Source organism: Porites lutea, chromosome 9 (assembly GCF_958299795.1).
Source record: "Porites lutea chromosome 9, jaPorLute2.1, whole genome shotgun sequence".
NCBI lineage: Eukaryota > Metazoa > Cnidaria > Anthozoa > Scleractinia > Poritidae > Porites > Porites lutea.
Genome location: NC_133209.1, coordinates 12855159 through 12867794, shown reverse-complemented (window position 1 = coordinate 12867794; position 12636 = coordinate 12855159). Strand labels below are relative to the sequence as shown.

Sequence of the window (12636 nt, the reverse complement as noted above, 5' to 3'; positions counted from 1 at the left end):
CATTAGCCGAGATAAGTCTCAAATATGTTGAACTGACATGTTCTGCGACCGCGGGAAATTTCAGAAGAGAAGCCCTGCGCGGCGGGGCGGTAACAGTGGTTTTTCATTTTCCGAGAGTTGCGAATGAAAAACTTATTGCTTTGTCCTCTTTAAAGTCTTCACCGCAAATTCAGGAGTAGCGTGTGTAGTGTTGTAAAGTATTTTTATAATAGCCCTTATGTATTTTACTGTAAAGTATAATCAGATAATCCTAGAGGAAAGACATTTGTCCGGCAAAAATGGGTTGTGTCCAAGCAAAAATAGATTTGACCGGACAACTAGACCGGCTCCGGCCGGGAAATTATTTCAAGTCCTCCCGGCATCGCCCATATTTAATAGATTTTTTTTCTTCCCCTCTCTCTCTCTCTCTCTCTGTCTTTTCTGGTTACTGGAGTACAGACTATTCATTGCCAGTAGGCACATGTCCTCTCTGTGGACTATTTTTTTAACAGTGTTGGCGTTGGAGACATGTGCGCCCTGACTAGAGCATTAACTTGTTCAACTGTGACTGGTTTCTTGTTTGTTGCTTTTCAGGCTGATGTCTATAATTAGAACAAGTTTGCAGAACCTTCAGAAAGCTATCAAGGGCTTGGTGGTGATGTCATCTGACCTGGAGGCACTGGCTGGTAGTTTACTGGTAGGAAAAGTAAGTAAACATCCACGCCTTTATTATATATCAAACAGACTACTATTCAGAGTTTCTTTTAACATAAAAAATGTTTCGTCTTTCGCTTTAAAAGTACTGAAAGTGGAGTGCTGAGAATTACTTTTGTCTTATAATCGATGGGCTGAGAAATTTGTAAACTCGGTTGTGCCTGCAGCGAATTTAAAACGTGACTGATACTTACTGCGTTGATATCATCCTAGCTCGTTACCACGCAACGGTTTGTACCGGCGGAATTTGGGCGCATAGTGCGTTTCATATCTCACGCTCTTTTGAGAGTAAGCCGGACTACTACGAAACTGTATGCCTTGTCATCCACTAACGAGTAAACGGCGATCACTGAAGATCTTGATCAAAGCGGAAGCGGTATAAAGGTTTGAACGGATATAACTGTGCGCCTTACTAAAGAACACGATCGTGGTCAATTTCATAAGTAAATAAATAAATATTTAATGACCGTCATTCGATCAGGCGTACAGTCCAACCTCCACAACGGCCACCTCTCTATAACTGCCACGATTTTGTTCCGGTGAACAGTCCATGCATTAACTCTTGTTTAAACCTCTCTATAACGGCAATGGCAACTAAAGCGCGTCCCCAACTGCCAAAATAACCTCTCGACAACGGCCATTTTTTTGGCGACTGACGAGATAGTTAAGAATTGTCACGAAATCTGATCCGTGTGGAGCGTCGATGATTAATCGCGGCAAGTCTTTCAGTTCACTTAAGATTGAATGTAAATAATACAGTGCTTCTTTTGTAAGAACTCTTTTAGAGCGTACTTAGAACGGCAAAGAGTAAGTTAAGAACATTTTTATTTTGCCATTTTTATTTTAGCGATAATTTTGGCGATATTTATCCAGCGAATACAAGAGAGAGAAACGAGAGAAAGTCCTTCCTTATGTAGAATCATTATAGCGAAGGTTGCGAACCTTGCTCGTATTGTCTTGTTAGCCTTTTGATTCAAAACATTATTTAAGTTTTATTGTGTATTTATCTATACATATTATTTATGATTAGATTATCATTATAGGGTACAGTGGCCTTGAACTTGGCACAATAAACATTGTGCTCCCCCCCCCCCCCCTCCCTCCCCACACACACCCAACACAAATATTTAAAAACAGATATCATAATAGACCCCCTAACTCCCTGTAACGGCCACCTTCCCACAACGGCCACAAGGAAACCGTTGTGGAGAGCTTCAACTGTAACACAGTTGTGAAAATGGATGGTACCTCATTGGTTTTTCCCATTCTTTGTAGGTACCTGAAATGTGGATGAAGAGATCGTATCCATCTCTCAAACCTCTCGGTAGCTATATCAGTGACTTTCTGGCCAGGCTGAAGTTTTTACAGGTGATTAGACGTTGTTTTTCAGTCAGAGGTCACTCCCAACAGAAGTAATGTGACCTTCTGGTTAGTAGTCTAGTAGGCTCTACCACTGAGCTTCAATAGACTCGTGGGAGCTAGAGACATTCAAGCATCCTGCGTACTTCTAGGACTGGAATATTACAGGCTGCTTATTTATATAGATTAAGGCAAACCTAAAAGTGACGCTCCCATAGGTAAACGACAAACTGTGAGTTTATTAACGGCCTCAAAAACTTCTGCTGTACATCGGTTCATTGTTGCGCTTCCTTTCTTAGATTCAGGGTTAATTGGGCCAAAGAATTGGACGTAAATTTTAACCGTGTCAAAGTCAGATGTTGAGACACAAATTAAACATTAATATCATTTGTGTTTTCCTTGTCAATTATTACTGAGTTTTTGTAAGTGAAGTTTTATACAGGTAGTTGTTTCCAAAAATACCTCCACAGCAATTAGCTGTTGCGTTAGTCAACTTTTAAATATATGCAGTATGAAGATCATGTAAACTGCGGAATTGCAAATTTAAATGAAGATATGATCGTCGCAGTGGTAATTGCAATTTAAGCAATTGCAAATTAACCCGAAAAAAACTTTCGGGACTTCAACTGGATTCGAACCCACGGCCTCTGCCTTAGCTCTGCAGTCAGGCCTGTCGCTAAGATTTCAAGTTGCTGGGTATATCCAATTAGTAGGCGGGGAATTGAACAGCTCGGAAGTCCCTTTGGTTTTGTTTTCCTTTTGTTACCTATGAAAGTAGCCGCGGGTCATGCTCCTAGGCCGCCGGCCCTCACAGACAGCCCTGCAGACTGCAGTGCTCTACCAACTGATCTATAAAGAGCCATACAGGGAGCAGGCCAATTTGTTGAGTTCATCTTCACCCGTGAAAGGCATGAATGTATTATGTTTACCTTCTTTCGTTTTTAGGATTGGTTCGACAAGGGCAAACCAGTAGTGTTCTGGATTTCAGGATTCTTCTTCACACAGGTAACATTAATTATATTACTTTATTATACAGTGAAACGATACCAGTGGTGTTATTGACGGTGAATACCTCTTACCTCTTATACCTCTTGGGGAGCAAGGGTGGCGCAGTGGTGAGAGCACTCGCCTCCCACCAGTGTGGCCCGGATTCAACTCCCGGCGTCGACGCCATATGTGGGTTGAGTCAGTTGTTGGTTCTCTCCCTTGCTCCGAGAGGTTTTTCTCCAGGTATTCCGGTTTTCCCCTCTCCTCAAAAACCAACACTTCCAAATTCCAATTCGATCTGGAACGCAGGGACACGTTTAAACGAGTTCATATGAACTCTTATGTGCTTCGTGGGTAAACAAGCAATTTAGTTTTAATTTTTTTTTTTTAATGATTTGGCTGTGTGAATGTGGTATTAACGTCTTCTACTCTTTCTTCAATTAGGCCTTCTTGACTGGTGCTAAGCAGAATTATGCTAGGAAATACACCATCCCAATCGACTTGCTGGGCTTTGAGTTCGAGGTGAGTTATCGTTTCCATTTTACTTCTTATGGAACTTAACAGTAACACGACTTTAAAGCACAGATTGCCAAAATTTATTTGCTTTTACCACTGTTGCGATATATTCTTAGAGTTGATTACCCAGAACAAACAAAATAGAAATTGTTAATAGCATTGGTTTAAGCCTGTTGTAAATGCCGTATTGTTGATTTCAAAAAAAATTTCTCCACTTGACTCTGTCATTCAGAGGAGAGAAGCAATACACGAATGCTTCGCGCTTGCCAGTGATGGGCCTCCTTGGCCAGCACCAGATCCTTTCAGTAGCCGTGAAATAGAAGAAAATTACCAAACTGGCCGTTAAACGATCTTCGCAGTGCTCGATCTTCGTCGCGTTCGTTCGATCAAGACTCAAGAACACAACGATATATCACGTGAAAATTTGAATCCACAATTATTGGGTCTGTTTGTTCATTTACATTCCCTAGGTTCTGCATGGGGACACTGCGGACAAGCCGCCGAAAGATGGCGTGTATGTACACGGCTTGTTCCTTGAAGGTGCCCGGTGGGATCGAAAAAGGTTAGTAAGTGTTGATACTTTACAATATGCTTTAAGTTAAGTTTCTTTACTAAATCTTATACGACTCTTCTATACATTACAGAGGTTTGATTGGTGAATCTTTACCAAAAGTTCTTCACGACACGATGCCAGTCATTTGGGTTAAGCCAGGTATTGTTGTTCTTTGTATAATGCTGAACCATTTGTACAGTCCAACCTCTCTATTGCGGACAGTTGCGGACAGTTTGCAATGTCCAGAAAAAAATCACATACATTTTCTTTTAAAAAAAAAAACCTCTATAACTATAACACGGACTCCCTCTAATACGGACAACGGACACCAAATCTCGGCCCCAGAACGGCTTAGAAACTAAAATTTGATAGCATTTTGTTTTGAATGAGGGTATGGCCATGATTTTAAATTGAACATGCCTAGCGAGCGTAAAAATTGCATTCTGTCTGAGGATTAACGAGGGAGGCGAAATTTCATATATTTAGGCATGACAAAATTCAACGGAACATCGGACAGGTACTTAGAAATAACATCTGCCCTCGCAGCCCAAAATTTAGGTCCCAGATCTCTCGCCGGGCTGATGTTTGCTCGTCCGCTTTGTCATGCCGGGCATGCCGATCATGAAGCCAGTTGTGTTTGGCATGCCCAGCATGACTGATTTTGATGTTCGCTCTAGCACTATATCATGACATTCGCATAATCGCCAAATATATATCAGGGGAGCTTGAAGTTACGGGTTTCATGCCTGGCAATAAATGCAGATTTTGACAAAAAAAGTTATGTTTGTCATAATGTATGTCACGGGATCGACTGGCAAAACTGAAGACAGATTGAAGTTCTTGACCAAGCTGGATTTATTCAAAAAGCACAACATAACACCATTATTCATGCAAAAAATGGAACATTTCACTTGCTTTCAAAGATCAATTAATCCTTATATTTCAAACCAATAACATTTCTGGGTCCAGTTTTTAATTTGATCGCGGAAAAGCGTTTTAAACAATGAGACAACAAATCTTCTCAGTATAAACTTATCCACTATTAATAGTTGACACTACAGCTGCCCCCGCGCTGTATATTGTCGGTCAACAGTATTCTTGCTCGTTGTGTAGCTTATTGAAATAGATCGATTCATAATGAAGATTTTCATACATATTCCACACAATAGGTGAGATAAATACAGGAAACGCAAGGTTCATGCACAGTTTTAGTTCGACTGTACACAGCTTTGATTTCTCAGTTTTGATTTCTCAGTTCCGAGAATAGTTTATTCTAAACCATAAGAAACATTACATTAGAAGTTGAATTTTTCGCTATTTCTCTTTCACTTTTTACATTCAGTTCATTTTATTTGCCGGAAAGTAAGCCTTAGAAATTAAAAGGACGTTTGATCAATTCACGCTCGCGCATTCTAGTCTTATTTTAAACGTTATAGCGGAAGGACATCTGTGAGCGGCCTAATAAGTCAGCACAGAATTTGATTGTCGGCGAATTTCTGTAGTCGTCCATCGTTCTGCTAGTGATAAGCTAGCCGTTGTTCATTCGTCTCGTTTGTTTGGGGCTGAGTCTTCTCCCGGGCAGAGAGAGAGAAAGAGTGTCTGGCAAGGTTTCCAATCAAAGATTTGTGAACTCGTGTCTGGCAAACTCTCCAAGTGTTTATATATACACAGTTATACGAACCTTATAACTTCATCTGCGCTTAACGAGTGTCTTTTGGTCCATAACTTTTAAAGCAACTGCTCCACAGAATGTCACTGATAACACGTAACGCAAAAGAGTATGAAAGTATGTCTGTACAATAAATGTCACAAAATCTACCTAGGCGGTCCCTCGGGATTTTCTGTCTTTACGTCATCCTAACCATTTCGTACTTGCGGGCGCAAACAATAGAAACGTCATCATTACCTCCTACCAATTCCTCGCGGTCCCTGTTCAGGCAAATCGAGATTTTTTCTGGCATACTGACTGTATATTTCAACTGTAAGTACTTTCCTTAATATACGCACGAGTCACTTGAGTGCCTCCTGCGGGGCAATAAGCGTTAAGTTTCGCGTCGGAATGTTTCTCGGTCAACAGCATTAAATTTCACTGAGTTTCTCCACCGGTGTATTATGTTAACACCCGCTAATTCTTTGTTATTGTTTTTAATTTGTTAAATGATTTCTTTGTCAAGATAAGGGGCTTTATCCGGAGGTTATATATTAACAGAAAAACACAAGGAGACAACGCTGTGTTGTCGTAGTTACTCGTCTATCTTTGACAAAATCGCCAGATTACCCATTGCCATTGAAGGCCAAACTGGACAATGTTACGGCTTATGTGGGCATACCGTACGTGTGTGTATGTGCACAAATTTGGCGATGTCATAATTCCTTTATTTTTTGTTGGCAGGAAAAATTTCTGAGTTTAAAGATAATCAAGAGTACAAATGTCCAGTTTACAAGACAAGTGAGAGACGAGGAACTCTGTCCACTACAGGCCACTCAACCAATTACGTGATGCCCGTCATGCTGCCTACTGACAAACCACAAAACCATTGGATAAAAAGAGGCGTGGCACTGCTCTGCCAGCTTGACGACTAATCAGCCTACTTACCCCGTTAGATACAGGAGCTGCATTGGTGTTTTAATTCTGTTCTTTTCTTGTACTAGACCCTGCGGTGACTGCCTGCCCCGTTAGACCGCAGGGCGTCGAAGAAACTCCACTCTTCTTTTGACATCCTAAGTTCTTACACTGAATAGAGTGTTCTGTAAATAGTGATTCATTTATTTCTGTGACCATTGTATGTACACTTACAGTTTTAGGGTTGTAAATATTGTGTTGCATAGTAAAAGAAATAAAGCTGTTTGAACGTAAGTTTAAGGTTTCGTTCATCATTGTACTTCTATTAAGCAGTCAAGCAATCTTTCGTACACCACCCTTCTTTGTTGATTCTATGAGGGAGGCATTCAGATATGCAAATAATCATATTGAACAAAATTGCTACATGTTTTGTACCTGTTTTTCTTTTGGGGCAATACAATTGAACTTAATACCATTTATGTTTTTAAAAAGAAGAGTGTCATAACATCACAGTCTGATAATAAACTTGAAAGTGAAATGATTTGATTGCTGTATTTACTCTGGTGCGCTTAAATGATTCTTCAGTTTATTTTTGTCTTTAACAGTACACGCTAAACATTTGCATGTTCTGCTTGTGTGATCTGGGTGCTCAGCTGTAAAGCTTGAATGATTTCCTACTCGGAGATATCTGCATTCGCGAATCTCCTCGTATAGTTTCGTAAGCTCTATCATGGATAGTTTGTTAATGTCAGTTTTTTTCTTTTTTCCTGTGATTTTTGTCAGTGACTCTCGTACTTTCTTCCACTGTTCTTTGGCTCGCTGGTTTGTGTTGTCTGTTGGCGTAATATCAGGAAGCAGGTTACCACTAATTAGACTGTGTTCTTGATGGCGGGTGTATCCTGTCTCTTCCATTATACCTGGCATGACTTGTTTAGAGCTTTTCTCCTCGTTAGTCTCTGAATCTGTTGCTTGGTGATGAACGTTAGAGTGGTCAAGGAGCTTCTTGTTAGTCGTCAAATCAACAACTTTGCCCATCTTTTTAACCTTTCTACTTGAGAGGTTGTGTTTGTATCCGCGTTCATTGGTAGTAAAACTAGTAAGCGGCTGTCTGTGATCGCTTATTCGTCGTGTCCGTTTGTTTTCTTGAAAGAATTGACTAGTGTTTGCTAAGGTTATTACTGGTGGCAACAACCCCGATGTGGATATTTTCTTTCGTCTACCGTCAGTCTTGTTAGGTGCTGTAATGCTCGGAAGTACAAGGTCTGCAGGAGACCTACTCCTATTAGCGTCTGCTAAGCTGACTGGTGCAACAGCTCGCACCAAAGTGATGCGTCTTTCACGTGGTTTGGTTTGTGTTGTGTCATCGTTTCTGACGTTTTTTGTCTGAAAAGCTTGATCTAGTTGCATGGCTGGTACAAGGTTCTGTTTGGCTCGAAGGAATTTTTCTTGTTTTAAGGACCACGTATTAAAGCTTCTCCTACATTCTCGTTGTATCGTGTTCATTGTAGTTCGTAGATCAGTCTCTTTACTTTTGTTGATACTCACAGCTCGCCGGAGTGAGTTGCTAACTTTTTCAAGTGGGTCTTTAAGCTCGTTGTTCATGTTTTTTCCTTCTTAATATTCGACGGGCTTACGATGATCGGATTTGGGTCAGTTCCAAAGACATCCCTTGGCAACAACTCTTGATCGTTTACCTGAAGTGACTTAACTAGATATCTGATTAGACTCACTACGATTACACGACTTAGGAATTAGCGTTTTTTATTAAAAAGTTATCAGTTGTCTGTTTGTCTATTTGTATAGTCCTTTTAGAATAAACAGTGATCTTTTGGAGCATATTTCTGTCACTCAGAAACAAAAGGACTCTTGGAAACAAAAAGGCCAAAAATCTGAAAGCGCAAAAATGCTTGGCCTTTATCCTATAAGCTCTAAGTCCTCTGATAATCCTTTTTGTAATTATTATGAATAGGTAAGAATAAGAGGTGTTTTAATTTGTAGGCGACCTTCCTTTGTGGTTACTTGTTCTTTCGTTCATGGATCAACATTGTGATAATAATTACAGTAGCGTTAAGAGTTGCAAAAACTTCAATGCCGGATCTCGTTAAAAAAACGTAGTGTGCTGTATCAGTGGTAATCGCCAGAACCCAACAACTGTCTCCCCCGAAGCTGGCTCTTTGGCTTGGGCGTACGCCTTGAGGAACCCAGTCTCATAAAACGCCGACCGTTGAAAACTGAGTACGGTATTTAAAGACATGTCACAAAAAAAGAAATCATAATAGCTTTCTGGGAGATGAGTCAATACACGTGGTAGCAAATTGAAAAACAAAAAATTCCACCCAGCTTAAGTATATGGTCGTCTAGATGTTTCAGTAAAGGGAGCTTAAGCAACTATGAGGACGACCACAACGACGACTTCAAAAGAACAATAGGTTTAATGATCACGCTTTTTAGTACATTTCTTTGACGTCCACTGCACGACTACGACGTGAAACCTTCTAATTTGACGTTTTAAGGAGGACGTGGACATACGACGACGAATTTTCCTTCCTCTTTTTGAACCTGAGTAAAATCCTTAAGAATTCAACTCCAGGAAAAGTAGCCTGCATTTGACGTATTGAGCGGGGGCAAATAGACGAGGTTAAGTTTGAAAGAACGCAAATTCATTTTTTTTAGCGACGTTTTCACTGCCGTCGTCGTCGTCCTTGCTTAAGGTCCCTAATTCGCTAAAACTCATTCGCTGTCGCTAAAAACTTATTCGATCGCGATCGCTAAAATCCATTCACTGTCCCTCAAACTAATTCGCTATCGCTAAGATCCATTCGCTTTCGCTAAAACTCATTCGGTATCGCTAAAACTCATTCGCTCTAGGTAAAATTCATTCGCTGTCGCGAAAACTCATTCGCCATCTCTAAAATCCATTCGCTGTCGGTAACATCCATTCGCTGTCGCTAAAACTCATTCGCTCTTGCGAAAATATATTCGCTGTCGCTAAAACTTATTCGCAATCGCCAAGAACCATTCGCTGTCCCTATAATTATTTGCTATCGCTAAAATCCATTTGTTGTCGCTAAGTAATTCTTCAACGGATACAAGGAAGTTAAAAAACCCTGGAGGAACCGCCTCGCTTTTTTCACACAAAGACAAAACAAATCTGAGCAGCGAGAGTAACCAGCTGAGATCAGGTCCAATTTTAGCGGTTCTCATACATTCTCTCTAAACAAACCGCCGAGTCGCCATTAGCCCAGTCCAAGGCACTGGGAGTGAAAGGTGCCTTCTCCAGATCGCGCGCCTTATTTCCCCTTGGCTTGTTTTATTTTTTACTTCTTAGAACCTATCAGGCCGTTAGCATTACATCCCATCGGCTTAAATCCCCCTCCCCTCGGACACCTCAAGAAGTTTACACAATTGCTACGTAGTATTACTAATCACTTCGGTTTCGAGCACAGGGTTATAAGCAGTACTGATTAGGGTTAATCTCTGGCAAGAGAGGATAAGCCCTGAAAATAGTGATTAGGGTTAAGCACTGACTCGAAACGTTCAGCTTCTATTTACGTTTAGGGTTGTTGGGAGTTGTTGCTATATAGGTTCAAATCAAACCATTGCTTGTCGGCCAAGTGGTGTATAGGTAATTCGCCACAGACTCTACGCCCCGAGTTTCACACTCACGCTATTCGGATTTTTTTCTTAAAAATTAATTGAAGAGACTTTATTATTCTCTGAATCTCATGAATAAACTGCGGTGTGATTAGCTACCTAGCTATACTGAAACCACCGCGAGGCGGGGAGTGCTGGTAATAGGCGCGGATTCGACGTGAAATCCATTCTCTTGGTGAGAGGTTTCATCGAGAACACTTGTTCGGGGGACGGGACAATTGAGCAGTTTTTTTTTTCTTTCTGAATCCCCTCAGATATTTCCCAGCAACACGTTCCTTTCAAGGACATGGCATTGTTTCCAAATCTCCTGGCCCAGCGAAAATTCGCTTCAAGCCGAGAAAAGACATTTTGAGGAACAGATCCATTGGGTGCCCCTGTAAATAATTCGTCGAGAGGAGAAGATGACCCAAAAGAAGGATACGAGTAGAAGGAGTATAGGTCATATAGTGACAAAATAGCTGTAGCTAGCTGTCGTAGATAAAAAAAAGAAACGAAAAAAGGATTACTGCTGAATTAAATAGCTGAAAGAAAAACTGAACTGTTCAGTTAAAGAAATACAGCAAGCAAGGAAAGTAATCACCGTAACCGTTAGCTGAATTGTTGATGGACAAAAGATTTATGAATTTCATCAAGAGTTGATTTCATTAAAATGTCTATAAATAAAATCATTGATCAACACGAATAAAGCAGCTTCTTTGGTTGTACGAAAGCCTAGACGGGTTATTTTTATTTTTCCAGCGAATGAGTTTTAGCGATAGCAAATGGATTTTAGCAACAGCGAATCAGTTTTAGCGACAACGAATGGATTTTAGCGATAGCAAATTAATTATAGGGACGGCGAATGGTTTTTGGCGATTGCGAATGAGATTTAGCGACAGCGAATAGATTTTAGCAACAGCGAATCAGTTTTAGGGACAGCGAATGGATTTTACAGACAGCGAATGGATTTTAGCTAGGCCGAATGAGTTTTAGCGATGGTGAATTTAGTTTTAAGGACAGCGAATGGATTTTAGCAACAGGGAATGAGTTTTTAGCGACAGCAAATGAGTTCTAGCGACAGCGAATAAGTTTTAGAGACAGCGAATGGATTTTAGTGAATATTGAAACATTCGGACGACCATATAAGTAGCCAGCATTTCGGGATGAAGTCATCCAAGATAACAAGTGTTAATTAAATAAACAATACTTGGTCAAGTACATCCTAAGAAAAACCAGGGGTAGGTGAAATGATCGAGTCTATTTGAGAAACTGAATATCAGTTCAGTGGAAGTAATCTAGTTGTTCTTTGCTTGAAACCGTTGTTAATGAGGACGTCCAACTGAATAGGTTTGACCTTCTGCTAGCCTGACAGTCTAACATCTGTTCGGTCAGTACAAGCATGAAAGAGACCTGTAAAGCTCGAAAGAGTGCCCTCCTCATCCCCAACCCTCCATCAACGATTCTTAGCCGATAGACTTTTGTGCCTGCACCACAGACGGAACTATCATGTTTATTGGGGTATTATTTCAGATTCGTGGCACAAACTATATTTATAAGACATGACATTTGTTGCTCGGACTTCCAAAGGAAATGTCCGAGCTTTTTTTAAAAAAAAGGACTCTTTTTTTGTTCTGGCACAAATCGCCCCCTGGCGTATACAGTGCGTGTTGATTATTCACGAGGTTGTCACGTGCGATTCTACTTAATGAAAGAGTCTTTAAGTCTGACGACTTGATTCGAAAAGTGTTATAAGTTATTGCTTCTTAAAACCTCAAGCTAATGTCACGCATGTGCAGTTCAGGAAAGTTAAATCAATTGATCCCAACCAATTTACTAAGGCCATTCTTTCTTTTCAGCTTTATCATGATCCACCTAACGACTTATGATGAGTCGTTACGATTTCTGCTGGTTATGTATGCACCTGTTTTAACTCGCGACATTTATGTCAGGCCTCTTGTTGTGTGGTTCAATGAAGATATTAGGAATGTCAGATGCTTGAGACGACAGGCTGAAAAGACGTGGAGAGCTACAAGATTATCTTGCTGATAAATCTCGTGGTGAATTTGATGAATGATGCACGCCGTGTTTACTGTAATCAGTTTATTGAGGATAACAGCACAGACCAGAGGAGGCTGTTCGCAGCAAGTAAGAGTTTATTGTATATGAAGAAAGATCGATCTCTTCCCCCACATTCTGATGTTTCACTGTGTGCAAACGACATGGCTCAGTTTTTTATTGCCAAGATTGCCAATATCAGGTGGACGAGATTTCTCCATCACATCCTCTGCTGTCAACACCCGTACCCAACCTGGAATCTGAATCTGGTGATATG

At 40.6% G+C, this 12636-nt stretch overlaps 1 protein-coding gene across 1 annotated transcript in view; it reads left to right on the top strand.

Annotated features, from left to right (window-relative positions):
• Window positions 1-7212, top strand: part of LOC140947800 (dynein axonemal heavy chain 12-like) — a 118150-nt gene extending 110938 nt beyond the window's left edge. The window contains exons 86-92 of the mRNA XM_073396996.1: window positions 574-685; window positions 1969-2061; window positions 2998-3057; window positions 3484-3561; window positions 4026-4117; window positions 4200-4267; window positions 6501-7212. Of these exons, the coding sequence (XP_073253097.1) occupies window positions 574-685; window positions 1969-2061; window positions 2998-3057; window positions 3484-3561; window positions 4026-4117; window positions 4200-4267; window positions 6501-6691 (694 nt within the window). The 3' untranslated portion in view covers window positions 6692-7212. The remainder of the gene's footprint in view (window positions 1-573; window positions 686-1968; window positions 2062-2997; window positions 3058-3483; window positions 3562-4025; window positions 4118-4199; window positions 4268-6500) is intronic.
• The last annotated feature ends 5424 nt before the right edge of the window (window positions 7213-12636 follow it).